The sequence below is a fragment of the Fusarium sambucinum genome, chromosome I (assembly GCF_050947815.1).
Source record: "Fusarium sambucinum isolate potato_lamoka chromosome I, whole genome shotgun sequence".
NCBI classification, from domain to species: Eukaryota; Fungi; Ascomycota; class Sordariomycetes; order Hypocreales; family Nectriaceae; genus Fusarium; species Fusarium sambucinum.
In genome coordinates this window covers 9,601,130-9,627,132 of record NC_139294.1, presented here as the reverse complement: position 1 = coordinate 9,627,132, position 26,003 = coordinate 9,601,130, and the positions used below count along the sequence as shown (strand labels likewise).

The window sequence follows — 26,003 nt, the reverse complement described above, 5'->3', positions numbered from 1 at the left end:
GACGCTCATGACTATGCCTCAGGTCACCCTCCGTTCTCCCCTAACCTCGGTCTTCTCCGAACATTCGGTTTAGACGGCGGAGGCCTTGTTGGCCTTGCGGGTAGCGGCCTTCTTGTAAAGGAAGAGGCTGAGAAGACCAATGGCGACTGTTGACGATGTTAGCATGCGTTGCAGAGACTCCAGGGTTAAGATTGACATACCAACACCAACGATGCAGAAGACAACGATAACACCAGGCTCCCTAGAAGCCCAGTTCTGGCGCTTGACGAGCTGGTGGGCGACCGAGTCGCGGGTCATGAGAGACTTGATGGCGGCCATTGTGTTGGGAGCGGAGAGATTACTAAATGATATGTTAGAACAAAGATTGAACAATTTTCGCTTTCCGACATGAAAAATTGAGGTTATGAGAAGTTCTCATTCGCGTCCATTGAGCGCTGATGTCGCAACAATATCACAACCATGGCCATATCGTTGCTCAATTGAGTCGTGTCGAGACGAATTGACAAAACAGATTTGTCCCAAGAAGGTCTGGTGTGGACGAGGGTCTGCCGAGCGCTGGTGCCGGCAGTTGTACCAGGATTGCGACAACATGCGTGACCAGAGCTGAACTGAGAGACGACGGTCATGGGTGAAGAATTGTTGTGATCATCGCGACAAACAATGGACATCGAGGCGGACGAAACGAGTGACGAGAGCAGCATAACAGCAAGAGAACGGCTTACCTTTGCGAGCTTTGAAGGGTGATGGAGAAGCAGCAAGTGAGAATGGTCGCGAAGGCGGGCTTTGCTATGGTTTTGTTGATCAGCTATCGACACCAAGAATCACCCAAGAGTTGCGAAAAGTGGGGAAAACATCGTCACGACCCGATGACAAACAGTCTTGAACCAAACGAGGCCTAGAATTCCCTGGATAAAATGGGTCCTAAGCCCGGTAACAGCAGCTAAGAAGAGACCGGGCGAGCAAGCCAGCCGGGGTCTCTTTTAGTGGTTGCTTGGGTCTTCTGGGGGTGTGAGCATGGGTATGGGCAGGGCATGGGCACGTATGAGATTAATGAGAGAGAAAGAGAGCGATGGAGTGTGTCTCTCTCTTTGTGTGTGGTGTGACAGAGAGGCTGGATACCTAGGCGCTACGCCGCTACCTACTAAGGTAGGTCAGGCCTATCCTGCGGTGTTTTTTCGTGCACTGTACAGCCAAAAACATGACGCCCGAGTGCCCCGGACGATGTGGATTTTCGATTTCCAGAGTGATGATGATGTTCCAGTCCATGGACCGAGGGAGGAAAGGACTGGGCAGGCCTGGGATACAAAGTGGAACTCACAGAAACAAAACAGAAACACAGTGATTGTCACTGCTGGCAGGGATTGGCTGATTGGAATTTGGCTGTTATGTACTTGTCTGAGAGGTTATAGGAAAGGAATTTGTGAGGTTATAAGAAACTGTAGAGAGGTTGATGAAAGATTGTGTGATCTTAATAAAAGCAGGTAAGACAACTGAGTAAGGGAAGCTTCGTTGATGTGAGGAAGGGGTACCTCCGTGGTAGTGCAGGCAGGTACTGTAGGTGAGGATTCAGATCAGCAACTTCCTGACTGACATGACATGCCTGGAGAATGAGGGATAATATTTCAGGCACCATATCAAGATCTTACTCTCTGAGTTGCAAAGATAGTAAACGACTGGTCTCACAATAATCGCTCACCGAAAATGAATACGCATTTCAGGATGGATGCATGCAACAGACATCGTGATACTTGAATCCCAAGGTAACTTCAATGTCACCAAATTACCAAGACTCAAGACCCATACCATTCGATTCTGTTTACATGCTTGGTCAATTCTGCGCTCCACGAACGGGCCGCTTGTACATGAGCACTAGTCCCATTGTAAGGAACGAGCGGAGATACACGAAAGATACATATGAATACAATCGCCCGGACGATATTGTGCCGGGGAAAATGGTACGAAAAAAAGAGCTCTTGCCTGGGTCTGCTTGATCAATGCGTTCAGTAACTCGGAACACGGCAACTGAAGAACGGTGCGGTGAGATTATCCAAGTGGAGGGCGTTGAAGCTCTATGCCATTTCCATCAGTGGTTCCACTACCCGCGAGGGATACCAACTACAGCAAAATGCGTACAGCAGCAAAGCTCATGATACAGAGAATTACAGTGTGATGGTATATCCATACGGTACATACGGCTTCACAGCAGAGGCTCGCCCTCGCGACTGACAGGATGAGCTGCGCGAATTTCCTTCCCTCTTGGTTAACAGCTCCGTACCATTATTGGGTCCGGCTATGACGGAGTTGATATAACGGATACCCTCTCGTTGATAGGATGACGGACACAAATCAAAACTGGCGAGAGAGATTGCCCAAAGGCTCCGAAATGAAGACGTCTCCATCGTCGTACAGTTCTGTTCCTGAACAGTTGGTCCCCAATTCTCCCCTCTCTCTTATGTTCGTTGTTCCTATCGTGAGTTTATTCTCATCTTTTTAAATTACGGTACATTCGTAATGGGAGATGAGTCTCTGGATCAACCTGACCTGGATCAACATTGGTGCCTCGGCAGCCCTTGAAACGCCAATCAGATAGCTGCAGCAAAAGCTTAGGTACAGGTGCATGGCCGTTGCTTACCTATATCAGAATGTCCATTGACTTCATGTTATCATCGAGCTCGATCAAAGACAACACCTTACCCATTGACTTGAAGTATGAGACAACATCAAATCTGATGAATAGGTAGCAGCCCCAGGGAAGCCGCCTATTTCGCATCATTGCTTACTATACATGCGACTCTCTCGTCAAACTCTTATTCCCATTCGCTGGTAGGTCCCATCCGAAAGGAAAATCCTCAGCAGCTTGGCTCCACATGTTTTCCCCGATTTCTACAGTTACGCATGGCACTGTGCAGGCTTGACGTGACATTTACAAGGATTAAGCAGAATCAAGCCTTATCGATCCAGTTCAATGCCGGGAAGAAGCCTGCATCCTTTGTTCCCGATGCTTCTGTAGGTTGTCGCCGACTGTCTACCTCAATAATATTCACAACACGACAGGAATGGTTGTCGGAGAAGTCCTCAGAAGAGGAATATTATGAAAGAGTTTGTCTTGATACACACTATATCGTCGCTAAGTGCAAAATAAGCATCAACTACTAACCCATAACACGACACGAATCTGATTATCATGAGAACGATTGTGAGGCCTGGGCTGGGGGTTATAAAAGAAGAAAAAACTTCCCAGCTTGGGTACGTGGAGTGGAGCGTCGATATCTCATCGCTGGTTATTAAAAGCGTCTGTATGCATCAATTCATATGCAGAGCTTTATGCCCTCCTTTATGAATACAACTCTCTGCTATTGTCCGTATTTCGTACTTTGATGCCCTCTATCTCACAGACAGGTACAAGGTGTGAGCTGTGTCCTGCTGAACAATAGCTTGACTCAGAAGCTCGCACTCCAGACCGTTCCTGCTGAAAACCTCGCCTGGAAGTACCGGAAGACGAGGGATAAAACAGCCATACAGAGTACAGTTTACAAGGTTTCTCGCTTTACCTGGTTGCCGACTTGTCGCCGGGGGTTAAGCTACCGGCACGACAACCGCTTGCTACTATGAGGTCATCAACGATTACTGTCCAAGCTCTAACAAGGCTCTAAGAAAAGCCTCGTCAAAAAGAATGGCGCTTGTGATTAAGTGCAGTCTTGCCTAGCAACAGGGTCTTAAAGTTTATGTCTCGAACCGAAAACCCCAATGGATTTTACCAACCTCCCGCGCTATTGTTAAAAACGGCAACAACATGTGACCTTGCATGCAGTTGGATCTAAGCTTGGCAAGCTTGGCTACCGGCTGCTGAAGAAGGATATACATCATGCCATGATTTTCCCAACAGCACAATAATGAGGCTTGACAGATTAGCAAGAAACTGAAAAGTCGGCAATTGAATTGTGGTTATAGAAATAAATAACCTGAAAGCGGTTGACATAACTGACTTGCTTATTTCATCTTAGCCAGGTTTTCTCATCGCGAAGGCAAGATCTACAGTCACCGAGACCCAATAATGCCAAGTTACCTGTGAAAGCACAGAATATGGGGTGTTAGATAGTTGGTCGCACAAGCCATCGCCAATGGACCTCAGTACGCTTCATTAATTGAAGGACGGCTCCGCGATTAAGGATACCGGGGTAGGCTATTAGGCTATCTTCTGGAAGCGGTCTGCTCTCTTGGTGAAGGATCGACAACATCCTCCGGTGTTGAAACATACAGTGGTACATGCACAAGGCCCAATGAATCATGCCGTGGTGGTTCTTCTCATTTGGGTGAATCGAGAGTGCTGAGATCAACTTTGGCCTGTATGAGCGTCGAGTGCACTATGTTTGGAGCTGGAGAATAATTTATTATTGTCTAGAGCTTCAAGAATGTGTTTAGTGCCGGTAAGGATCTGGCCCATTTGGAACCAACAGCTCGTGTCGGAAGCACCCTCAAAGTAATTTGATGGGGGGCTTCTCAAAGTCTAATCGATGCACTCACAGAGTAATGAATATAGACACAAACTTCAAATATATCCTTCACATACGACCATACCTATCAGAGAACTCGGGATCCCGTCCGCTCTCCCATAGATAAGCTGGTAAGGGGCGGATTAGTAGTTGGGTCGGTGACGACCAGCGAATCCCCGCTATTGTATGTTTTTTACAGTTCAGCTTGATCTTTTTCAAGTAGACTCCAACCTATTCTGGACACTACCTATCTATACTTCTCTCTTTCTTTTTTTGCTGACATTGCCATGATCAATTCTCTGACACACCGTGATGCCAGTCTACAGCCACGGTTTGTCTATGCCCTGCGATCAGATCCCCCATCGCATATACGGGGTTCCTCTTCAAGACCGTTAACACCCCGAAACTCTGATATTGCTTTTTCTCGGCTCCGGTTAGCAGTAGCAATATTATATGTGATCTCTTCGAATACTCAGGGTTCAAATAAATGAGTGAGCAAAAGAAGTGAAGAATTCATTCAACTGCTACAATGGGTCTTAGTTATTGGTCCGACTACGGATAACAAAAGCGACTAGGTACGACTGTAACGTGAGACGAAGCAGCTGACTACAATGCACCCAAGAGGTTCAACTCGTTTAATACTTTGCTTTATTACTTTGTGTAAGAATTCTTAAACTATTGATGATAGAAACACGACCAAATCAGGTAACTGCAGAAATGATATTAACGACATAATCTTATCACTTACTGCGGCCTTTTCCCCTCGTCTATCTCAACTCCCCACATGGGCTTCGTCTATCACTTTTTCTTCTCATCAAAGGGCCAGTTGCGCCTTCTCAAACGCCATCATCACTAAACATCTATCTTCCACCGCCTTCCTTTGATTGCTACCAAATTTCAGTATCTCTGCGAATTCCCGTCGCCTGTTTGCATAAACCGAGGCTTTGCGCTACTACCGACTCGCCTGGTCTTTGAAGCAGTGAGGCCTGCCAGGTTTCACATCAGTTGCACAAGCCATGGCACCCTTATGGTTGAATGATGTCCGTCGCATCAACCGAAATAACCTGACGACTTTGCGTGCAGCACCATGGGCTGAACTTTCCGGGTCACTAGGTGATCTGGGAACTTTGCTGCCACTCATGATTGCCCTCACGGCACAAGGGTCTATCGATCTTGGGAGCACACTTGTCTTTACAGGTGTGTTCAACATTCTCACTGGGGCATTCTACGGGATTCCTCTGCCGGTTCAGCCGATGAAGGTTTGTGAGGCCTCATGCTATCACCAATATACAGTAGAACTAACTCAGACACTCAATACAGGCTATTGCATCGGCAGCTATCCAGAATCACTCTTCTATGGGCGTCGTTACGGCTGCTGGCCAATGGGTTGCTGCTGCTGTACTCATAATGAGTGTCACAGGTCTCTTGCGATGGGTCGTTCGAATTGTGCCTCTTCCAGTAGTAAAGGGCATTCAGCTTGGAGCTGGTCTATCGTTAATCCTCGGGGCAGGCTCATCGCTGCTTCAGCCTCTGCACTGGGTTCACCCGGCTCTTGATAATCGTATATGGGCCTTGATAGCTTTCCTTATCCTCGTTGGCACACAGAAGCTACCTCGCTTTCCATACGCATTGCATTTTTTTATTCTCGCTCTGATCCTGGCCTTTGTCAACGTCACTGCTTCCCACGAAAGTCTTCCGTGGTTCTATGCTTGGCGTCCTCGCTTCAACATGCCGCATTGGATTGGGAATGGAGACTCGCCTGCTCTGTGGATGGCCATTGGACAGTTACCTTTGACAACACTCAACTCTATTATCGCTGTCACTGCGCTATCCCATGATCTATTGCCTGAGCTTCCCACTCCTTCAGTAACCTCTATCGGGATCAGTGTGGCCACGATGAACCTAACTAGCACCTGGTTTGGGGGCATGCCCGTGTGCCACGGCGCTGGAGGATTGGCTGCTCAGTATCGCTTCGGGGCACGTAGTGGCTCCAGCATCATCATGCTAGGCATGTTTAAGCTAGTTTTGGGACTTTTCTTTGGTGAGACCCTCGTGGACCTCCTGAAGCACTACCCAAAGAGTCTCCTTGGTATCATGGTTATAGCAGCTGGTCTTGAACTTGCAAAGGTGGGAAACAGTCTCAACCAAGGTGCTTCTGACTTGTGGCATACAGCTTCTGGGCAGGGGCCTCCTCGCCAACGCGATGTTTCCGAAGATGAGCGTTTGGAGAGGTGGACAGTTATGCTCATGACAACTGCTGGTGTTCTTGCCTTCAGAAACGATGCCGTAGGATTCTTCGCGGGTATGCTTTGTCATGGAGCATATCGCCTCTCGGAACAATTGACAGAGAGGTACTCATATCGCACTTCTCCAGTCGAGCGCGAGGCCCTGCTTCGTTAGATATTCACCGTCCTATCGGTGTGTTTTGAGTTAGGAGCATTTGTGTTAATCGCGACGCTTTGTCTTTGATTGCACTGCTTTCATCCGCAATGTTGGTTTTGGTGTTTGTTATGTTGTACCTACAAGACATTACATCTGGTGGGTCTAGTATCATGAAATAGCTACCTAAAGAGAAGCACGAAGTTTGCAGTGATACCCGACACACTAATAGAGCTCATCTGATCAGATATAGGGCTGCATCATACCCCATCGGGATTCCTGGGTCTTGTCCGTTCTTCACCGAAGTTGTGACTCACTTAGAAAGACAGGCAGAGTATTTAGCGGGGCTGGAGTTGGGGACTCGTTTTTGCTCTTGTAACATCCATATTTTGAGTGATTTTGCAGATATTGTAAAATGTTTGGGGGCATGTTTGGATCCCAACATGGTGTTAATTTAATAATGTTTACAGTTGAGGATGATACCTTTGATTGTAATGCTCCATCCATGTTTGAGGCGCTGTAATGTGCTGCTCAGCGGGTTTGGTTCCTGAACGAAAAGAAAAATAAACAAATGGCTGACAACGCGCGGGGAAAGCGCGACTTGGAGCTTAAACCTTTCTTGTACCACCTCTGAGAGTCTGTACCACATATTATCTCTTTGATTGTAAACCTTAGTAGCTGGCTACCTATTATTTCCAACTTGATTATTCTCTTTTCTAACACTCAACTTTTGTTACCGGGTAAGCGATCCCATTAAGCAAGATCAACCACTGTCTATCCATTGCGGTTGATCGATCCTTTCCTATTACCTAAAGAGTACTAGCGGCGCGAACCATCGCCGGCCAATTTAGCACGAAGTGAGAGGAGACTCGGAGCAGTTGACCAATCAAGGCGCGCAGCCTTCCCCTCTGACCCTCTCAGACATCGCGGCTTTGAGGACCCAGGCGAAAGCCTCGTCCGTCTTGAACCTTTTATTTTCCCCGTCTTTACTGCCAACGGCCATTCCTTCAAATATACACCCGGCCCCCGGCGCGCCCTCCGCCGAGACCCCTCGTCGTTTGTGCCAACCCCTCGTGAGGTGAGGGTGAGTGACGAAGGAGCTGGTCGCACGAACAGCGATGACTTCGTCCATTGCTGGCCGCAATGGCCTGCCCGATAGCCTGGGAACCGACCGGGACCATCAGGTCGTCGCAAACAGAAAACCGACAGCCACAACCACAGCAAAAGCAGCAGCATCTCCCCCAGCTGCGATGCCATCGACTGCGACTGCGACATCGATATCGACAGCAGCATCGACTGCGACTGCGACGGCGACACAAACACCAAACGCGATACCAAATTCGCCGGTAGACAACGACGATAAGCGCGACCAAAAAGTTACTGACCCTACCCCGGCCTCGGTCTCGGCCCCGGTCCAAACATCTTTTTCACCAGTTCCAGAATCAAATTCAGTCTCAAACCCAAATGCTGCCGATGCTCCTTCTTTATCGGCTGCGGCTGCACCTGCTGATTCGTCAGTACCAACATCAACATCACCTCCTGCACCTGCCTCAGCAAGTACAACCACAGCTACTGCTGCTTTCGCTGTCAATTCAGCGCCAGAAACAACAGCAGCGACAGCAGCTACTTCAACAATGCCATCTAACTCGTCGCAGGCGGCAACTTCGACCGCAACATTGCCAGAGTCTTCAGACCCTCGTGCAGATTTAGCTTCTGCAGTTTCTCCAACGACAGCTTCAGCCTCTCAGCCTCAGCCATCAACTCCGCCGCCGTCTCGTACCGTCCTGAGCGGTCCTTCATCCGAAGCTGATATCAAGACGTCAGTAGAGCATCAGCAATTTGAAGCGCCTTCGAATAATGAGGCTTCAACTTCGGTGAAAGCTGAACCTAGTGACCATACGATGCCTGACGCTCCTGCTGCAAGCGATGTGGTTGTACCGGCGAGCGCTGATCAGGCTCAACAAAAATCCACCCCTTTGCAATTGCAGATGCCAGCTGACAACATGGGGGAGTCATTTGCGCCTTCTACCCCATATACTTCGACTACAATGCCTACCATAAACCAGCATGCCTACATGATGATGGCTTTGGCGACAATGTCGGGAGCTCCCTCAGTCATGTCACCCCCTCCAACGGTCACACCAGCCCAGGTTACTTTGCCCAACACTCTAGATGATTCATTTCAAACCCTTGCACAACCTAACTCAACACGCCAACCAGAAACCCACAAGGCTCTCGAATCTTTTGCACGTGTAGAATTTGCCGACAGTCTTTTCCAGATGACGACGTACGCTATTGTTATTGGACGTGATCAGCGCGCACTGGAACAAGCCCGCCGTGACGAGAAGCGCCTTGAAGAATACCGCCGCCGTGCTGAGGAAAATGCCCATCTGGGAATTCCACCACCCTCGCCCATTCAGCCCGATCGGAACAAGTTTAGCAAGTCCTATGTCAGTGAAGAGGGAGGAATGTTGGGTCCTGAATCAGATACTGGAGAGAACCCGCGGCCAACAAAGCGACGCAAGACCAGTACACAAGGGTCTTCGCAACATGATCATGATGAAGCAGCAGCACAAGCACAGGAGAACATGATTTCTAACCGACAATATGTTTCCCACACGCCGGGTGCTGCCGCGGTAGATTTGACCTCCTTGCGCCCATCACCATACCATGTTCCTTTCATCGGTATCCATTCGCCAGGTCCCAATATTGCATCCAAAACCAAGGCAATTTCCAGAGAGCACCTAAAGATTGCATACAATCAAGAACTGGGTGTATTTGAAGCCATTCCCCTGCATAAAAACGGGTTCTTTTGCGAAGATGTGCACTACAAAAGCGACAAGGTTGTGTTGCGAAGTGGTGACCGATTGCAAATTAAAGATATCGACTTTCGATTTCATATAAATGGCGTCGAGCGGGGACGAACGGGAGCTGAGGAATACGTGGAAGAAGAGCCTGCGGCAGCTCTCAAGAAAAGGCATGCACAGGGCGGAAAGGAGATGAGTTTCGATTTCGAATCTGCACATGGCAATGCAGAGATACAAGACACAAGTGATGAGTTATCCGATGTGGCAAGTCCACCTGAATCGCCTGATTTTAGCGATGATGAGGATGCTAGAATAGAGGAGCCAGCGGCCGTTGAAACGGTGGAAGCGGAAGCAGAGACAGTGACTGAGGTGGAGGCGGAGGCGGAAGCAGATGCGGAAGCAGATGCTGATGCTGATGCTGATGCTGATGCTGATGCAGAAGCTGAAGCCGACGCGGATATGGACATGGACATGGACATGGACATGGATATGGACGGGGACATGGACATGTCAATGATAGGTGGGGAGCCAGGATATAAGCAGGAGGGTATGCTTGATCCGAACCAGGAACATCTAATGCTCCAGATGCCTAGAAAACGAGGGCCTGGTAGGCCACCAAAGAACGGCATCATGTCGAAACGAGAGCAGCGGTTGCTCAAGAAACATCAACAAGAGATTGCCAAAAAGACTCTGCCACAGGCACCTCCAGTGGAGCCCCCTATCAAACGCAAGGTCGGACGACCCAGGAAACATCCTCTGCCTGAAGGATCCTCAGAGCGACCGGAGAAACGCAAGTACAAACCTCGCAAGCCTAGAGAAGATGGCGCTGAAGGCTCAGATGCAGAGAGGCGCGCGAAAGAAAAGAAGGAGAAGAAAGCCCGGCCGAAATCTCCTCCCCTGGAACTCAATATGGCAGACTATACCGAAGAACAGCTCCAGAAGCCAAACAAAAATTACGGCGTGCTCATCGATGAGACACTCACAGCAGCTGGGCCCGACGGGCTTACCCTCAAGCAGATTTACAAACGGATTTGCCTGAGATACCCTTGGTTTCACTTTCATACGGAGACCAAAGGCTGGGAAAGTAGTGTACGCCATAACCTTATTGGTAACGACGCATTCAGAAAAGATGACACGACTAACCTTTGGTCTCGTGTTCCGGGCGTCGAACTCGACGCTGGTAAGAAGAGGAAGGCCTCGTCTCCAGACCGTGCGGCAGCTCAAGCTTATGGCCAATACCCATACGCCTACAATGCCCAGCATTTGGCAGCTGGTACGCCCGGTTATAACGCTGGACAGGCGCCTCCTGGCTATCAAATGCCAGCATACACAGCACAACAAAGCCAGCCAGGGCGGCCAGTGCAGCAGTATGGAGCATCCGCATCACCACCAGCACCGGCATCAGGCCAGCCAGCCGCTACAACTGCTGCATCGCAGCCGCCAGCGCCAGCACAACTACCTCAAGGTTATGGACCACCGCCAGCCCCTGCTCACCCGCAACTCGGAGTGCCCCAACAAGGTACTTACAGCTCGCCATATGCGCCACGACCACCGCCTCCAGCAAATCCTGCGGTCAAGAGTGAAGAAGGACATGCCAATACCGTCATGTCTGCTAGTGCAAGCGTTGCCCAGCAGCAACAGCAGCCTCATCTTCCTCCGCCACCCCCGCCAACGGTGGGCGCCAAAACCGTCCCTGGAACTGGACCCGCGTCGGTACAGCAACAACCTGCCACCCCTGTAAACAGAACTCCTTCAGTGCCTGCAGCTCCTGCTCCAGCGCGACCCGCTATCGAGCCCAAGCTACTCACTGCAGTTGTCAACCTCAAGAATGGCCTGATTGAAAACCTCAAGAAAGCCAAGAATCCCAAGGCCGCAGGAATCGTCATGTCAGCACTGAATCGCTGTATTGGCCTCAAGAAGGAGGCAACAGAGAACGACAAGATGGAGGCGATCTGTATGAAGGGTATTCGTCAAGTTATTGACGGTTACAAGTCGAAGAGTCCCACGCCTGGTCCAGCTTCTTCTGCTGCTTCACCGTCGGCTACCGAGATACCCCTCTTTCTTAACTCCAAAGTTCTCGCATCACTCAATGGCTTCAAGGATGTTTCAGTCAAAGCTCTCAGCCCCAAGCTCGGTGAAGCCAAAGCGGAAGCTGTTACGTTATCTGCTATTGACCGAGTACTGGGCATAGCCGATGCTAGCATTGTTCCACCGCCGGGAGAAGGTGAAGCTGTCGGAAACTTTGAAGGCATTGAGCAGCATCTCATGAAGTCTATACGGCAACTCTTGACGGGGATGAATCAAAAGGTGTAGGAGGGGGGCTGATTTTGCGTCGATTTTGCATCCTCGGTTGCACTAGCCTGCCAGGTTGCTCTATCCGTCTTTTGGTCGAAGTGATGGTCCATTTCAGCGGCAAGGTTAAAAGTCAGGGGACGATTAGATTAAGGGTACAATGCTTTACAAGGCGTTCTGGAGGGTCTAACGACGGATACGACCTAGGGGGCGCTGGGTATGCTGTTATTATCAGAGTTGCCATTCCGAGGTATAATCATTATCTTAGGGGGCCTTTTTTTCATCTATCATGATAGGGGGTTACATATCAAGTCAAAAAGCTTGATCAAAAGGGATATGGAGTTTCTCGTCGGGGTCATGATCCCCTTTTCTACTTCAACTTGTCTCATATACCTCTAGAGCAAGCGATCGTCTTATCAAATTCAATGTTTGTCATAAAAAATTCTTTGCATTCGTTCCGTATAACTTTGACCGTTCTATCTAATGAGTCTCGCCTCACTCACTCAGTGCATCATCTGCTAATGTATTCTCTGCTCGACAGAAAGTACTTGAAAACAGCCAGCTGGAATGTTTAGAAATGGTCTGTGTCAACAAGGCAACAAAGCCTTATTAATATTATCACCACAAGAAAGAAGATTTGAGCCGCCAATATGTACCCCTTCATGAAGAAATCGTCTTTCCCTCATCTCAGCAAATCACTCAACCTTCAAGGTTGGGAAAAGACCCAACAACAAAAGCTGACCTCATCATCATTGTCTCTTTTAACATGACATTCTTGTTCGTCTCTTTCGAAGGTTGCCTCTGATGCATCATCTCCGCAGCAACTGATATCGTATCCTCCACCTCCTGCCTTTTAATCCACGTCCCGCCTGTTTCATCAACATATCTTCAAGATTTCCGGTTTTTTCCTGCGCCCTAGGTATCAAAATAAAAAGGATTAAACTTCTATTGGAGAAGAAGGTAAAAAGATAAGAAAGGAAATCAACGTCAGGGAATGACCAGAAACGCCCTAGACCAGTTGGAATAGTGAAGGGATTGTGTTGCGAATACGTTCTATCAAGACGCGTGTGGAGCCCCTTGCTCAGAGTCGAGACTTGACTTGGCTTCTTCAGCCTTTTGGCCGGCTAGCTTGTCGACGCCAGAAACGCCACTATCTGCTTCATCGTACGAGATCCCCAATCCATTGGCTTCCTTTCGGCCTGCGCCTGTCTCCTCTTCGGCCCCCTCTTCGAGGTTCATCAGAGCTGGTGGACGAGAACGCATCTGTTTAGCCTTGGTGAGGGATATCGTCTTCTGCTGATAGGTTGTGGTAATGGGCTTGGAATCGTCTCGATCAATAGTCGCTTTCATGAGAGCAGCCATCCACAATCGTCCTTGCTTCAAATTCGGAACAGCAAAGTAATGGACAGTTGGCTTTGTAAAGTTCACAGCTCTCGACAGACCGGCCCGAGGAGGAACCAGCTTGAAAATGAATATCGAGTCGTCTCCTTTTTCAAGATCCTCGGTGCCAGCTTGGCTCCCAGGCATTGATTGACCTCCTAGACTCGTGATTGTGGCATGAAGACCTGTGAGCTTTTCATTGTCTGCAGGCAGGACTCGGTGGAATGAAATATCAATAAGTCCCTTTTCTTGCTCATCATCTTCTGAATAGTAGTATGCCAATCTTCGACCCTTAAGAACAAAGAAACGGGGCTTCCATGTTGTCATTAGATTGGAACTCTTCTTCCTCATCCAGCCACTGTAGTCGGCATCTTTGCTTGCCTCCTTGGGTGAGATCTTGAGTAATCCTCGGGTGTAGGCGCTCGTTTCCTTTTTGCCCTTCTTCCCGGCTTTCTTGCTAACTTGATTCACAGGAGTACCGGGACTCTTGGCGGTATCAGGAGATTCAAGATCGAAACTAGCTCCTCCCGATGGTGTCGTCGAACCGGTCCGCGCAGGTGAGTCCACTAAGAAGTCCTTGTTTGACGAATCGGTCGGAGTCGACGCTTTGGACCTGTCAAAGCTCAAGTTATCAGATATGGCTCGCATACCCTTGCTTCCAGCCAGTGCGATCGGTTTGTTCACCATTGACGACAGCCAATCCGAATTGAAACCTTGGTGCCGAGTGGAGACAGGTGATGCTGTCGAACGGCCTGATCCGACTGTGGTGTCTAGTTTAGTGACAGTGGGTGACGGAACGTCGTTGTTAGATGCCGGTACGTTCATCGTCGACTCCGAAGCAGCTGACGCAGTTCTCCTGTGAGCGCCAGACTGAATACCGTAGTATTTCTGAGCTGCTGAGGAAATACCCCCCTCTGCCATCGACCCCACGCTTCCAAATCTTGACTGTCGTGCCATGGCTGTAGCGCTTCGTACCCTTTGCTCATCTGCATAACTGGATTTTCTCGACTCGGCATTGCTGTCACGCTTTCGCAATAGATTCCGCTTTCTTCCGTCGACTTCTGTTCCGGAGAAATAGCCTCGATCAGCGTCAACATTAGAATCTTGGGCGTCGGCCCCAGGCGGGCTAAGTAGGTCATGAAGGCCGGTCGAAGAAAGGGGTCGTTGCGGGGGTTGCGAATAAGCGCTGCCAAGGGTCCAGTTTCGGTCAAATGAGGGCTGCTTCTTATGAACACCCTCGGTTGCAGGGAGGGTACCCGGTGTTGAGATTTTAGGAACAGGGGCAGGTCCAGGTGCTATTGCTGGGCCAGCTTGGCGAAAATCTGTCGATGAAGAATGTCGGCGTGAATGGTTTAATTCCCTGATCGATGCCGCAGATGGCCTCTTGATATGACTGGCGCGATTAGAACTGTCTTGTGTATGAGATCCTGCGAACGTTGGAGATGGTTTAGGAGTGTTCTGCGATAGAGACATCCGTCTCGTTTGAATAGAAGTAGGCCGGTTTGTTAGAGTGTTTGCTCGACTTCTCGGCCGCCGGATGTCATCTGAGCTATCATTTCCGTATGTCTGCGTCGTCCGGCGTGTCTCCAATCCCTGATTGTTAACTTCATCCTGAAGGGCCTTGATCTTGTGCCAAGTCTTCAGTCGCCGGCCAACTGAGCCAAGGTCGAAGGCTTTGATAAACAGCGAGCTTTGATCCATACCAAGAATAACCTCGCCGGATATTTCTTGGTCTCGGAAGACTTCGCAGTGGTGCTTTTCAACTCCTGAAGTGAAGAGGTATTCGGCAACATCATCAGGTGACCACGCCTCGACTTCTTCTCGTGTATGGAACTCCCCTTCTTCTTCGTCTGTCTCTTCGCCTTGAATGTACGACGCTCGTTGGCCAGGGTGGATGCTGCTGTACTCGCTACCGGAATCGTTCGCTGCCGCTCGAAGCCCGCCATTGCTGGCTGGAGATCTCAAATCGGTTATGTGCTCATCAATGACAGTAAGTGTTTCGTGCAAGACGTGGCTGTCTTGGTTCTGGGTAGTCAGTTGGCTCAATCCGGGCAGGACGGGAGGGTCGCTGGCTACCAAAGCGGGCTCGGATTTGACACTGTTGAGAGGGAGTGTCACAGGGCTTCGGGTCTGGGGCTGCGGCGCAGGTTCTTCTTTTGTGTCGGGGGTCGAATCATGAGTTTGTTCTTGATGATGGGTCTGGGTTTTGGAGCTGCTGAAAGTGCTCGTAGGGGCATTTCTGGGGGCCAGTCTGGTGTAAACTGCAAATAGTCAATTGTGATTCAAGAAACGGAGCATATAAGATGGGTGAGCAGACCTTCAGGAAAGAGCCCATTGTTATTGTTGACCAGATGGCGACCGAGAAACCATCCGTCGCCAAACTCGTCATCTCGTTCTATTAGTTCAACTCGATCTCCCTTTGCAAGGCTGAGTTCGTCGGAGCTTCGGGCCTGAAAATCATCTGCAACGAGCAAAAGAGCATGAGGGTCAGCTAATGCTATAGACAAAGAGCAATAAAGCCAGGAGGAAACTCACGTATTACGACCAAGGTGTCGCCAACGTCAGGCCTCGGTGCCCCTTCGCTAGGGCCTCGTGAGGCCATGATGTGATGAAACGATGCACTGGAGATGACTTGAGGCGATTGCGTTGATAGTTGACGGTTGGGGTTCGTAGAGGGAGGAATGGAGCAGCAGTTTAAGGGCAGTCGTAAAGTCTGCGGAACCTGACGGTGGTGCGGGACCGAGCGGGTAGTGAAGAATGGAATCGGTCGACTCGAGAGAGGCCAGAATGTTTTTGTTGTTCGGATTCAGATCCAGCTGCTGGCGACCGAACCAATACTCTGTAGCCGTGTTGCCAGAGCTGGGCTCGGTTGGTTCAACTCTCTGCAGCGAGAGGGCTGGAAATGATGTATAAGTTGGGTACAAACTGCTGCAGCGCAGTCTGAGCTATGAAGAGAGACCCGTGGCAGTGGTGGTGCGCTAAGGTACGAATGTTTTGCTGGGGTGGAGCGGCGGTTGCGGTTGGGGAGGCGGGAGAAGTGCGTGGTTCCTGGACAGCACAGAGCGAAATGCCTAGCGTGGAAGATGGCGATTGGTGATTGGTGTGACCCAGGCCATTTATGGCTTTAATCGATGGTCGTACCAGGCTTAATTAATTCGAAGCAGACCCGACGGCAGTGCTGTCTTTTGTCTTTGGTAGTGTGAAGCACGTCTTGCAGTTGCAGGTAGGGCTTGCTGATGAGCCTCCAGAAGAAGTGGTGCATTCCAGGTTGCCCTCCAGTCCAGGGATGTCTGGGATTGGACAGCCGAACAGTCAAACCTTTGATGCTATTTTAGGATGATATGCCAGCACAGTGGGCTTAATGGAGTGAGAAATTCGATGTGATACGAGGTATACATATGGACCTACTATGATACTAGGTATAACTGGGACGCAGCATTTAATGCCTTCATACCTTACGGAAAATTGTTGTTGGGACCGACGTCACCAGGCTCATTTGATAGGATCAATCACAGGTTGAACAAGAAGCGGTGGTACAGTACTACGCCAAAAGTCTGACCCCACCACACCATCTTCATCCATACAGGAATTTCAACACAACATTTCAACATATTATTTATTTATTAATAGAAGGTCAATTGAGATAATTTATATATCATTAGAAAGCCCTAATTCTGGCATTTAATATTTTGTATACTAACCCCGGGCCCGAATATATGCTCTTAGTCTTTTCTCTATTGAGTTGATATACTTTAGAATCTTGGCCTGTGGGATAGCCTCCTACGCTAACTTAACGCATCTTGTGAATTCTGCGATTGAAGCTTTGTTTTTCTTTAAATCTCGTAGAGAAGGGAACTGTTTCTTTAACTGCTTCTTTAAAATGGCCTAAATGTTCTTAATTGGGCTTAAATTGGGCGAATTCGGCGGCCAATCTATCCAACTAACCGCATTTTGAAGCAGCCATTCTGTAGTAGAATTAGAGGTATGAATACTTGCGTTGTCTTGCTGGAATTGTCGGGAACTATCGTATATTGGTAGGAGACCTTCCCGGAGAGCTTTCTGATATGACTAAGAGCTGTATCCGTTCTTCTTGGCCAACGGATCTCTTGTTATGGTGATAATTCGAGATCTTCCCGTTTTCCAGATGGCAGCCCAGAATATAACGGAAATCGTTGGTTTAATATGGTCGTTCTTGTTCATAAGGTCCTTATTGTACTTTTCCCAAGGGAAACGGAAACAATATCTGTTGGGGTTGCTGCTGCTGTTAGCCACAGAGACTTTGTCTGAGTTGATGATCTATACGGCTGTCAGCGTTGAAACTACCCTCCCTGTGATTTGCAGCATACCTCCTTTAATTCTTCGATTTCGTCGATCTAACCTTGATAAAAATGAAGCCGGATTTGTGCTTTTTCTTTATTAAGCTTCGGTCGATCTATTGACTTCCATTTTCTCTTGTAGTGGAAGGAAACGGCGCGTTGGATGGTCCTGACTGATATAGAATTACCTGTTAATTCTCGGAGCGAATCCTATGAGATAAACTGGTCCTGTTGAATATACCTTAGTATATTCCTTCTCTCTACTTGATTCAGCTTCGAAGGACGCCCAGTACGCGTATTTTCGTTAAATATGCGTGTTTTGGTGAATCGTTTGATGATGCGGTCAACCGTACGGTGGTCCGTTTTGAACTCATGCGCAATAGCCCGTTTTGACGTGCCTGTGTAAAAAAGGGCGAAAATCGCAGCTTTTGCTTCCGGGGAAAATTCTTTATTTTTTCCTCGGTCAGGACAAATAATATCTCCAAGAAGGGCTTTTTCCGACATCGTTGAGACGTTATTATGGTGGTGTGATTAGAAAGGGTTGTCGCGTTGAAGTCGCGAAGTAATCGGGTGGTTGGTTAGGTGGGGTCAGACTTTTGGCGTAGTACTGTAGTGATGTAGGAAGCCTATGACAATGTAAGGCAAAGCCCAAGGCTAACTAGACTAGATGATGTCGTACAAGACAGACAATCCTTGCTCAATCAGTGTTGAGAGATGTTCGAGTACTACTACAAGACAGGCGGGATAACGAGATGCCGGACATTTATGGGTGTTTATCGGTATGGATATCCGAATAAACTCTCAAATTGTAGTCGTTTGTACTGCAGTCGCACAACGACCACCCAAAGTGATTCAGTAATAATACATAACCTATTAACTTGGTGCAGGGTAAACAACTACATACTAAGTCAGTATTAAGGCTGCGATCTATCTTACCCTTGCTCGCAATTACAGACTCTTGGCAATACTTGGCCGGACCGATTCTTATTAGCGCATGCAGCCTACCTTAGTGCCTTCTTGTATCAGAAAAGTATGTTCGATTGAATTATATGTGCGAGTTGCTCACATACAATATTCAAGTACTATACGCATCATATAGTTATATATAGCATATCTAGGTAGGTAGTAGTCATGGCATATGAGCTCTTTGTCTGGTTTATCGAGCATTTGGCTATGGTCGCTTTACTTTGTGAGACTGGGTGTGTGTTAATGTGTATGTTGCCTTCTTCCTCTGTACTTTTTATCCGATCTACCAGGGCAACATACATGCTGTGAAGTGGGTAAACGAAGTGCGTAACTAGGTAGGTAGGTAACCTGGACCAGTCAACTGAGACATCCAAATGCACACAGCAATAGCTAGACTAAAGATCAGATATCCAAGCCACCAATCTGGGTACCTACCTACCTATGTAGGTAGGTTAGTACCTTGCAAGTCATCGGCTGACTGCAGAGCAAGTACCTCCATACTACTAACCTAGGTAGGTAGGCAGGCAAGCCAGTGTTTGCTTCTTTGTCTCTTGAGCTGAGGCGCAACTGCACTTTTAGGTTTTGATTTAGTACCTGACTGGATCACTGCTCTATAGTTTCTCCGTTCGCATCAACAAACAACGAACTTACACATCGTGTGTTGATTCATCAACTCAATCTTTTGGCTAAACTGCTTCTTTGACTTGTACAACACGGTGATTCTTGCCTATCGTCGCCCACCTCTGACACAACCCCTTCGTTCACTCACTGATCAGTTTCCATAAACTGTGACTGATACGGCGACTCGCCCTTTTGACACTACTTATCTGCTTCACTGAATCATGCTCAAATTTGTAGCTCTCGACTCCAGGAAGCGGCGACGTTAAGAATGGTTCATAAGTAGGATACATATGATCCAAGTGGTCCTAGGTATATGTTGTGATCTCAGACTCACCTACCAAGACACACGTCATCGACCTGTGAAATGCCAAAAAGCTCAAAACAGAATCAGTCAAAGACTGTGTCCCCTCCTGATTCTCTTCAGATTGCTTCATCTAACGCAACTCTCAATACCTTTCTCGGTGGTCACACTCGGTCATGGATGACCGGGGGGCCAGCCGTAACCACCAACCCTAGGCCAGCTCCAGTAGCGTCTAGTAATTCCCGGAAGCGGAACAAAAAGAGAAAGGCGTCTGACACGGCTCCCCCGACCCATAACGACAATGACATAGAACGCGACAACGTTTCACCTGTTCAATCATCTGAACAACCACCGGGTGCCAGAGAAACCACCATGTACGTTATATCTGTCATTTCTGAACGTCTTATTCTTTAATACGCAATTCGCCTCGAACCAAGCAACAGAGTGTCGGCCGCGTGATCCGTAGTCTTCGGTTGCCAGCTTGAGGCAGCATTGCCACTGACCTTGCGCATCGTTTACCAACGTCGCTAACTTTGCAAAACAGAGCCCCGACCGTCCTACCCTCTCCGGCTCTGACCGATGCACCGAGCCCGAATGGCTCGAATCAAGTTGACCATATCAATCCCGATTCAAGCGCTCACGTAGAGACTGTAGGGCCTGGGCGGCCAGTTTCCGATAGTAACATGAGACGAGGCGACTTCGTACACGTCGCGACCAACACCAACCAACTGAACCATGCACCCACCACCTTTGCGCAAGCCGAGAGCTCTTTTCCTCAACAAGCCCATGGCGCAGAGATAGCAACTTTATCTGCAGTCACCAACCCGACAACGACTGCGCAGCCCCTTCAAAGACCGGACGTGTCGTTCGGCGTCGACAACATACAGTACGGTTCAATTGGGCCATCAACATCAAGCCCGAGAGTTCACCCAAGGCCATCATCTATCGACAGCGAGCACAGGGCCAAGCGTCCTCGTGTACAAAGAGGATCGACTTCAGAGTTAATACCAGATCACGAAGTATGTCGGTATTGGTTACAAGTAATCCAGAGTCGCGAAGAGCAGCTCCATAATGATGGGCCCTTCAACAACAACCACAATGTCAACAACCACAATGTTGAAGGACCTAGGTATGCCATTTTGAAGGACGCATGTCAGAATGAGGATTTCATTTTCATTGCTTTTCACCAGGCGCTTTGCGCTTGGACCTTGAACAAAGAGCCTATTCATGTTGCCTTCAACGGCTTGGTGGTCCCTGGCACCCTAGATCGTGCTTTCGAAACAATGCAAACCATTGTGAGGAGAAACGAACTCATGCCAGTTCCTCATCTTCAGTGGTTTGCCAATTTCCCAACTCCCATTTCTGATTTCTCTCGGGCATTTCCAGGTTCAGCTGCGGCCAGAGAACTATCTGTTTTTCTCATTCGGATGGCAACACATTGGCACCCGCTCCTGCGAAATATTCAGACTCGAAGTTACCCATTGATTGCATATGAAGTGATACATATCCTGCAATGTCGGTTCCACGGGCTACAGACTATGCTGTTTACTATGAGTCGCAGGATGCTCAACGTGAACGACGGGCTTCTGGCAAATGCGCTGAGCGAAATCTTTCGACAGGACCTGTGTGATGAAAAAACATTTGAGACGCGTGGCGAGCACCCTGAAGTTATGAGGATTCATCGAGAAGCTGTGGTAATGAAATACAAACGAGTTATATCATTGCGGCCAAGTGTCTCTTCCAGTACGTTCAACTAACTCATTGTATATCGATAATGTACTGACCGTTACGGTGGATAGATACGACAGTGTCCCCTGTTGCCGGTCAAAACCCTCCCATAATGGAGCGAAACAGGCAACAGCCAGTAGCCCGGCCACCGCTTGCAACAAACGTTTCACCTCATACCATAGACGCAGCGGCTTCGCCTGTTCCTTTACCCAACTTCGATGCCGTGGCTGCTAGAGCTTCTATAGGTGGCCCTGGGGCGACAAACCCGATGCCTATCAGCCAGGCCTTTTCGCAAGGCAGCAGAGGTCTTCAAGGCGCGCGACGACCAAACCATCTCCATATTCAGACGGAAACCCCAGCAGTTCCACCATTTACCGCTCATACTAGTCAGTCCCCTCTCGCGCAGCCTCCCACTCTACCAAGGTCGTCAAGCGCTGGGTCGCCAGTGATGTTGCAACAAAACCGGGCGTTGCAATCAAATGGCCAGGTGCGAACTCCCGTTATGCCTTCAAATAGCTTGCTGCCACAAAGACGAGCCAATTCCTTCGCTTTTCCGCCCCCCGCTTTTCCATCTCCAGGGCCTCCCGGCGCTCAAAATACAAACACCCATAATCCGTCAGTACATCCTCATTCACCAGGATTCCAACAAGCCAGGGGTCCGACGCAGATGACGTCTCCTCATCATACTCAGACAGTACAGTCTCCGCAGCATCCACCAGTCTATCCAGCAACGAGCCCGCCGCGTAGGGTATCTGTGTCACAAAACCTGAACTACGCGGTGCAAGCAACCAACCCCCCAACCGTACCATACCAAGTTCCAGTCATAGTCAATAGCTCTCACCAAATGCTTCCAGTACAGCAAATACCTCCGGCGGAATACCCTCCGAGTCCACATGTGGATAGTTCGCTCCAAATTGGTCTTCATCAGATTGAGGTACGCAGTCCTCGCCGCGTCCCGTCACACAAAGAAAAAGGTCGATTTTACCAATTTGTCAAACAGCTTGTGTACGAGCCTGTACACTTGGAGCCCGCAAGAAGCCTACGGCGTTTACCTTTCACCGTGCCAGAAGACTATATGCGGCAACTCTCGAGAAAAATTGAGGGGACTGGCCTTCCGTTTTGTTACTATTCTGAAGGGTCCTACCGCTGTCGACTGCGTATGTGTATGCTGCCCGAGGCGCAACCAGATCCTAAGGAACACGACTGGGTGGTAACGGCGACATCCTGGCCGAGCTACATCTTCTTTGATTTGAATAATAAACAATTAGAGCTGCGCCGCAAACAGCACTTCGGCAAGGATCAGCCGGTGGAATTGACCGATTTTCTGGTCAAGGGTGAGAACCAGCTTAGGATCAGTTATCCTCCGGTCAGCCAGAACAACACACCGGGTTTTAAGTATTGTATTGCTATCGAAATAGTAGAGACGATCAGCTATAGTGCCGTCTGTAACATGATCAAATCAATACGGCGCTGGTCCCCAGACCAAACGATGGCGCGAATCAAGCGTCGCTTGCAACCATCAGACTCGGACGACATCATTATCGAGGACGAGACCTTGACAATTTCCTTGACTGATCCTTTCAGCGCGACAAGGTTTAAGGATCCTGTGAGAGGTATCCAATGCAAACACCTCGAATGTTTTGATTTGGACACATGGCTTAACACCCGACCTCCGAAACCAGAACAGTTCGGAGGCGGTCCGGAAGAGAAAGGGGACGAGCCCTCGATGGTGGATGTTTGGAGATGTCCGATATGCTCTCTTGATGCGCGCCCTAACAGCCTCTGGATCGATGAGTATTTCGCAGGAGTACGTCGATCCTTAATCGGCATCGGTGATTTACGGACAAAGAGCATCAGTGTGACCGCTAATGGCAGATGGGCTCCCGTGTTGATCGCGGACGACACAGATGATGAAACCACGCCTGCGCCACAACCCAGAAATACAGTCAACGGCAATGCTGGGAAGGAGCCAAGACCATCCGTTACAACAGCACCGACTGTTATTGAGATCCTGGATGATGACGACTAAACCTTTTTTTTTTTTTTTTGGCGTAGGCCTTGATTGTTGTTGTTCTGTCGAGAGACAAAGTTTTCTAGTATTCTATGGTTACACAAGGCGTTTTGGAGACGGAGTGCTACTCGAGCTTGGCAAAAATGCGTTTTACAATTAGATACCACGTATATGACACAAGATCCGGCGTTTCGGGGCAGGTACCTTGGATGGCATACTTCATAGAACACGTGAGATTTTCTCTTCCGTGTTCCAAGATAAAAGGAAAAAAGAGGGTATGGGGGATCGTGGATGTTTATAAATCACCTAAACTATAGTACAGACATGTACATATCTAATGTGCTGGCTCTACCCACACATCAATGACGAACTGTTCTAATTTTTATCCTGACAGCTATAATAAATGATATCTATGTTTATCACACCTATTTTGAGAAGTTATATTACGGGAATGCAGTGTACATGAATGTAACAAGATCCATCCAAAAGGGCTTTGAGGGTTAATGTTGGGGTAATTTAGTAGTATCAACCAGACGCGTCAGACATGCTAGGTTACTTACTCCGATACCGCATCCAACAAGCAATAACCCGTGTACTCATTTGACCGATATGAATTTGTCGTCTCGACGTTACGTCCGATCAAAGTTCTGTTGCTGCCGATATGACAGGGAGAGAACCCAGCCCGCCGCGTCGCTTACGAGCTTGCGCTTCTTGCGTCAGAGCCAAAGCCAAGTGTCATTTCCGACAAGACAACCAGAGAAGACACATTTGCGATAGGTATTGCAGCACTAAAATCAAGGGTTGTTTCCTGTACTGGATATGAGAGTAACTTGGTCAAGGTGTGAGGTTTTGAAGAGAGAGTGTCTACCACAGACAACGAATAATCTGAGAAAATCACGAAGGATCCATCAGAGTAGAGAGTAAGACCGTGGTTACTTCGCGCGTTGTATACCTGATTAACACTAAGACTCTATAGATTTATTGCGAAACAACCAGGCGTGGCGACAACTGCAGGAGGTGCAGCATCTGTATCGAGAATATGAACTTTTACTGATCCTAAGTACCTAGATCCGAATGAGAACCAACAAACGCCAGAACCCAGGCGAATCACTGAATACGCTCAGAACTCAACCCCAAAAACTCCAGATACTGCTCGGCCTCCATTTGGACTCTCGTGGCCACAAGCAACCCAGATTCTAAATCTCTTCCATCAAGAATACATTTCTCAATTTCCCTTTGTGCTAATCCGTAGCGATGACACAGCGGAGCGTCTTTATAAAGGAAACCCATTCCTATTCCGAGCCATCTTGTTGGTTGCAGCGCCACTATCCGAATCTAAAATCATTAAGATGAAGCGCAATGTGCTTGCCTACTTGGGCTATCGAACACTTGTCGAAGAAGACAAGACTCTAGATATACTTCAAGGTATACTAGTGATTGTTGCTTGGTAATCCTTTACGTCTACCGTTACTGAACCAATACTAAAATAGCGTATAGGGCACATAGATGCCATATTGATAACAGTCAAGCCGTCAACTTAGCGTACCTGGGGTTAGGATATGCGCATAATCTAGGAATCACGCAAGATGCTCCGGCGTCTTCTGATTCTCACGACAACACCCAAGATTCAAGTACAGCAGCAATGGATCCAAAACAAGATGCACATCCAATGGAGACGAAACGCGCTCTTCTTGGAATCTACTGTGTGTTATCAACGTAAGTAATTGACTCAATCACTGCTGGGTGGGTGGCTAATACAGTACAGCCTCTCAATGAGACAATCACGCAAAAATCCCCTGCAGACACCTTATATAAACAACTGTCTCAAACCGTTCACCGAGACCCAAGACTCACCATCCGATTCTATAGCAGAGCACATGGTCCGTCTAGTCCAAATGAGCGAGAGACTCTCAGAAGGGTTTGGTGAGCCGTATGAACGTACGCTCTCCAGACCATTCGCTTTCCTTCTCGAAGGGACTGGAAGACGCTTCCACTCTGATCTAAGTCGCTTGTCAGAATCAGTCGCATATCCCAATCTCGCAAGCCATAGCCAGATGTTTGAGCTACATCGCTTATATCTCCTTGTGCGGCTATATGAGCCTGCAATTATAGTGGCATGTCATCCAGACGAGGGTGTAGCTCAGTTTTATTACCTTTTGATATGTCTGCGCAATTGCCTTGAGGCTATGCAGTCCTTTTTCGAACTTTTCCTGGGATTACCTGTCGAAATGGTCCTGCGCTGTTCAATACTTACCGCCGACCAAGCTCTCTATGTCATGCTGCAAGCATCACGACTGCTTCTCATTGAAACTCCTGAGTGGGATGTCGAGTTCGCTCGACAGACACTGGGCTTCAGTGCTGTACTGGATCGAATGATTGCACGTTTTGAAGAAGCTGAAGAACTACGTAAGAGGGACATAAGGAATTTTGTTAACAATGTACTCGAAGACGGGAGTGGAGAGAATGTTAGCAGTATCGCCAGGACCGCGAAAGAGGTGCAGTGGTTGAAATGCTGGTTCGAGGCCAAGACTCAAGGGCGTCAAATGGAGGATATATCACCAGATGAGCAAGGTAGAGATATACCCGAACACGAAATGAAACCGAGATGGCTGGTAGGTCTCTTAGAGGAGATACCATGGAATCTTACGCCTTGAAGGTTCCATGTCAAGTGTATAGAGAATTAACAGAAAGAAGAAATTCAATTCAATC

At 48.5% G+C, this 26,003-nt stretch overlaps 6 protein-coding genes across 6 annotated transcripts; 4 read left to right on the top strand and 2 right to left on the bottom strand.

The window, feature by feature from the left end:
* Nucleotides 1–69: 69 nt before the first annotated feature.
* Nucleotides 70–318, bottom strand: FSST1_005846 (proteolipid ATPase; the record flags this gene model as incomplete). Its single annotated transcript, XM_083223790.1, has 2 exons — nt 70–146; nt 201–318. 2 exons carry the CDS (start codon nt 316–318, stop codon nt 70–72), a joined length of 195 nt encoding a protein of 64 aa, XP_083089276.1.
* A 5,191-nt stretch (nt 319–5,509) lies between these two features.
* FSST1_005845 (putative sulfate/molybdate transporter) lies at nt 5,510–6,893 on the top strand (the record flags this gene model as incomplete). Its single annotated transcript, XM_083232160.1, has 2 exons — nt 5,510–5,752; nt 5,814–6,893. 2 exons carry the CDS (start codon nt 5,510–5,512, stop codon nt 6,891–6,893), a joined length of 1,323 nt encoding a protein of 440 aa, XP_083089275.1.
* Nucleotides 6,894–7,990: 1,097 nt separating this feature from the next.
* On the top strand, nt 7,991–11,992 carry FSST1_005844 (uncharacterized protein; the record flags this gene model as incomplete). Its single annotated transcript, XM_083232159.1, has 1 exon — nt 7,991–11,992. One exon carries the CDS (start codon nt 7,991–7,993, stop codon nt 11,990–11,992), a length of 4,002 nt encoding a protein of 1,333 aa, XP_083089274.1.
* Nucleotides 11,993–13,027: 1,035 nt separating this feature from the next.
* FSST1_005843 (uncharacterized protein) lies at nt 13,028–15,953 on the bottom strand (the record flags this gene model as incomplete). The annotated part of the gene is made up of 3 exons (XM_083232158.1): nt 13,028–15,612; nt 15,669–15,812; nt 15,887–15,953. The coding sequence occupies 3 exons, from the start codon at nt 15,951–15,953 to the stop codon at nt 13,028–13,030; spliced, it is 2,796 nt and encodes a 931-aa protein (XP_083089273.1).
* Nucleotides 15,954–19,618: 3,665 nt separating this feature from the next.
* On the top strand, nt 19,619–23,312 carry FSST1_005842 (RING finger protein; the record flags this gene model as incomplete). Its single annotated transcript, XM_083232157.1, has 3 exons — nt 19,619–19,929; nt 20,100–21,298; nt 21,355–23,312. The coding sequence occupies 3 exons, from the start codon at nt 19,619–19,621 to the stop codon at nt 23,310–23,312; spliced, it is 3,468 nt and encodes a 1,155-aa protein (XP_083089272.1).
* Nucleotides 23,313–23,955: 643 nt separating this feature from the next.
* FSST1_005841 (uncharacterized protein) lies at nt 23,956–25,948 on the top strand (the record flags this gene model as incomplete). Its single annotated transcript, XM_083232155.1, has 5 exons — nt 23,956–24,071; nt 24,134–24,207; nt 24,363–24,741; nt 24,792–25,010; nt 25,060–25,948. 5 exons carry the CDS (start codon nt 23,956–23,958, stop codon nt 25,946–25,948), a joined length of 1,677 nt encoding a protein of 558 aa, XP_083089271.1.
* Nucleotides 25,949–26,003: the final 55 nt, after the last annotated feature.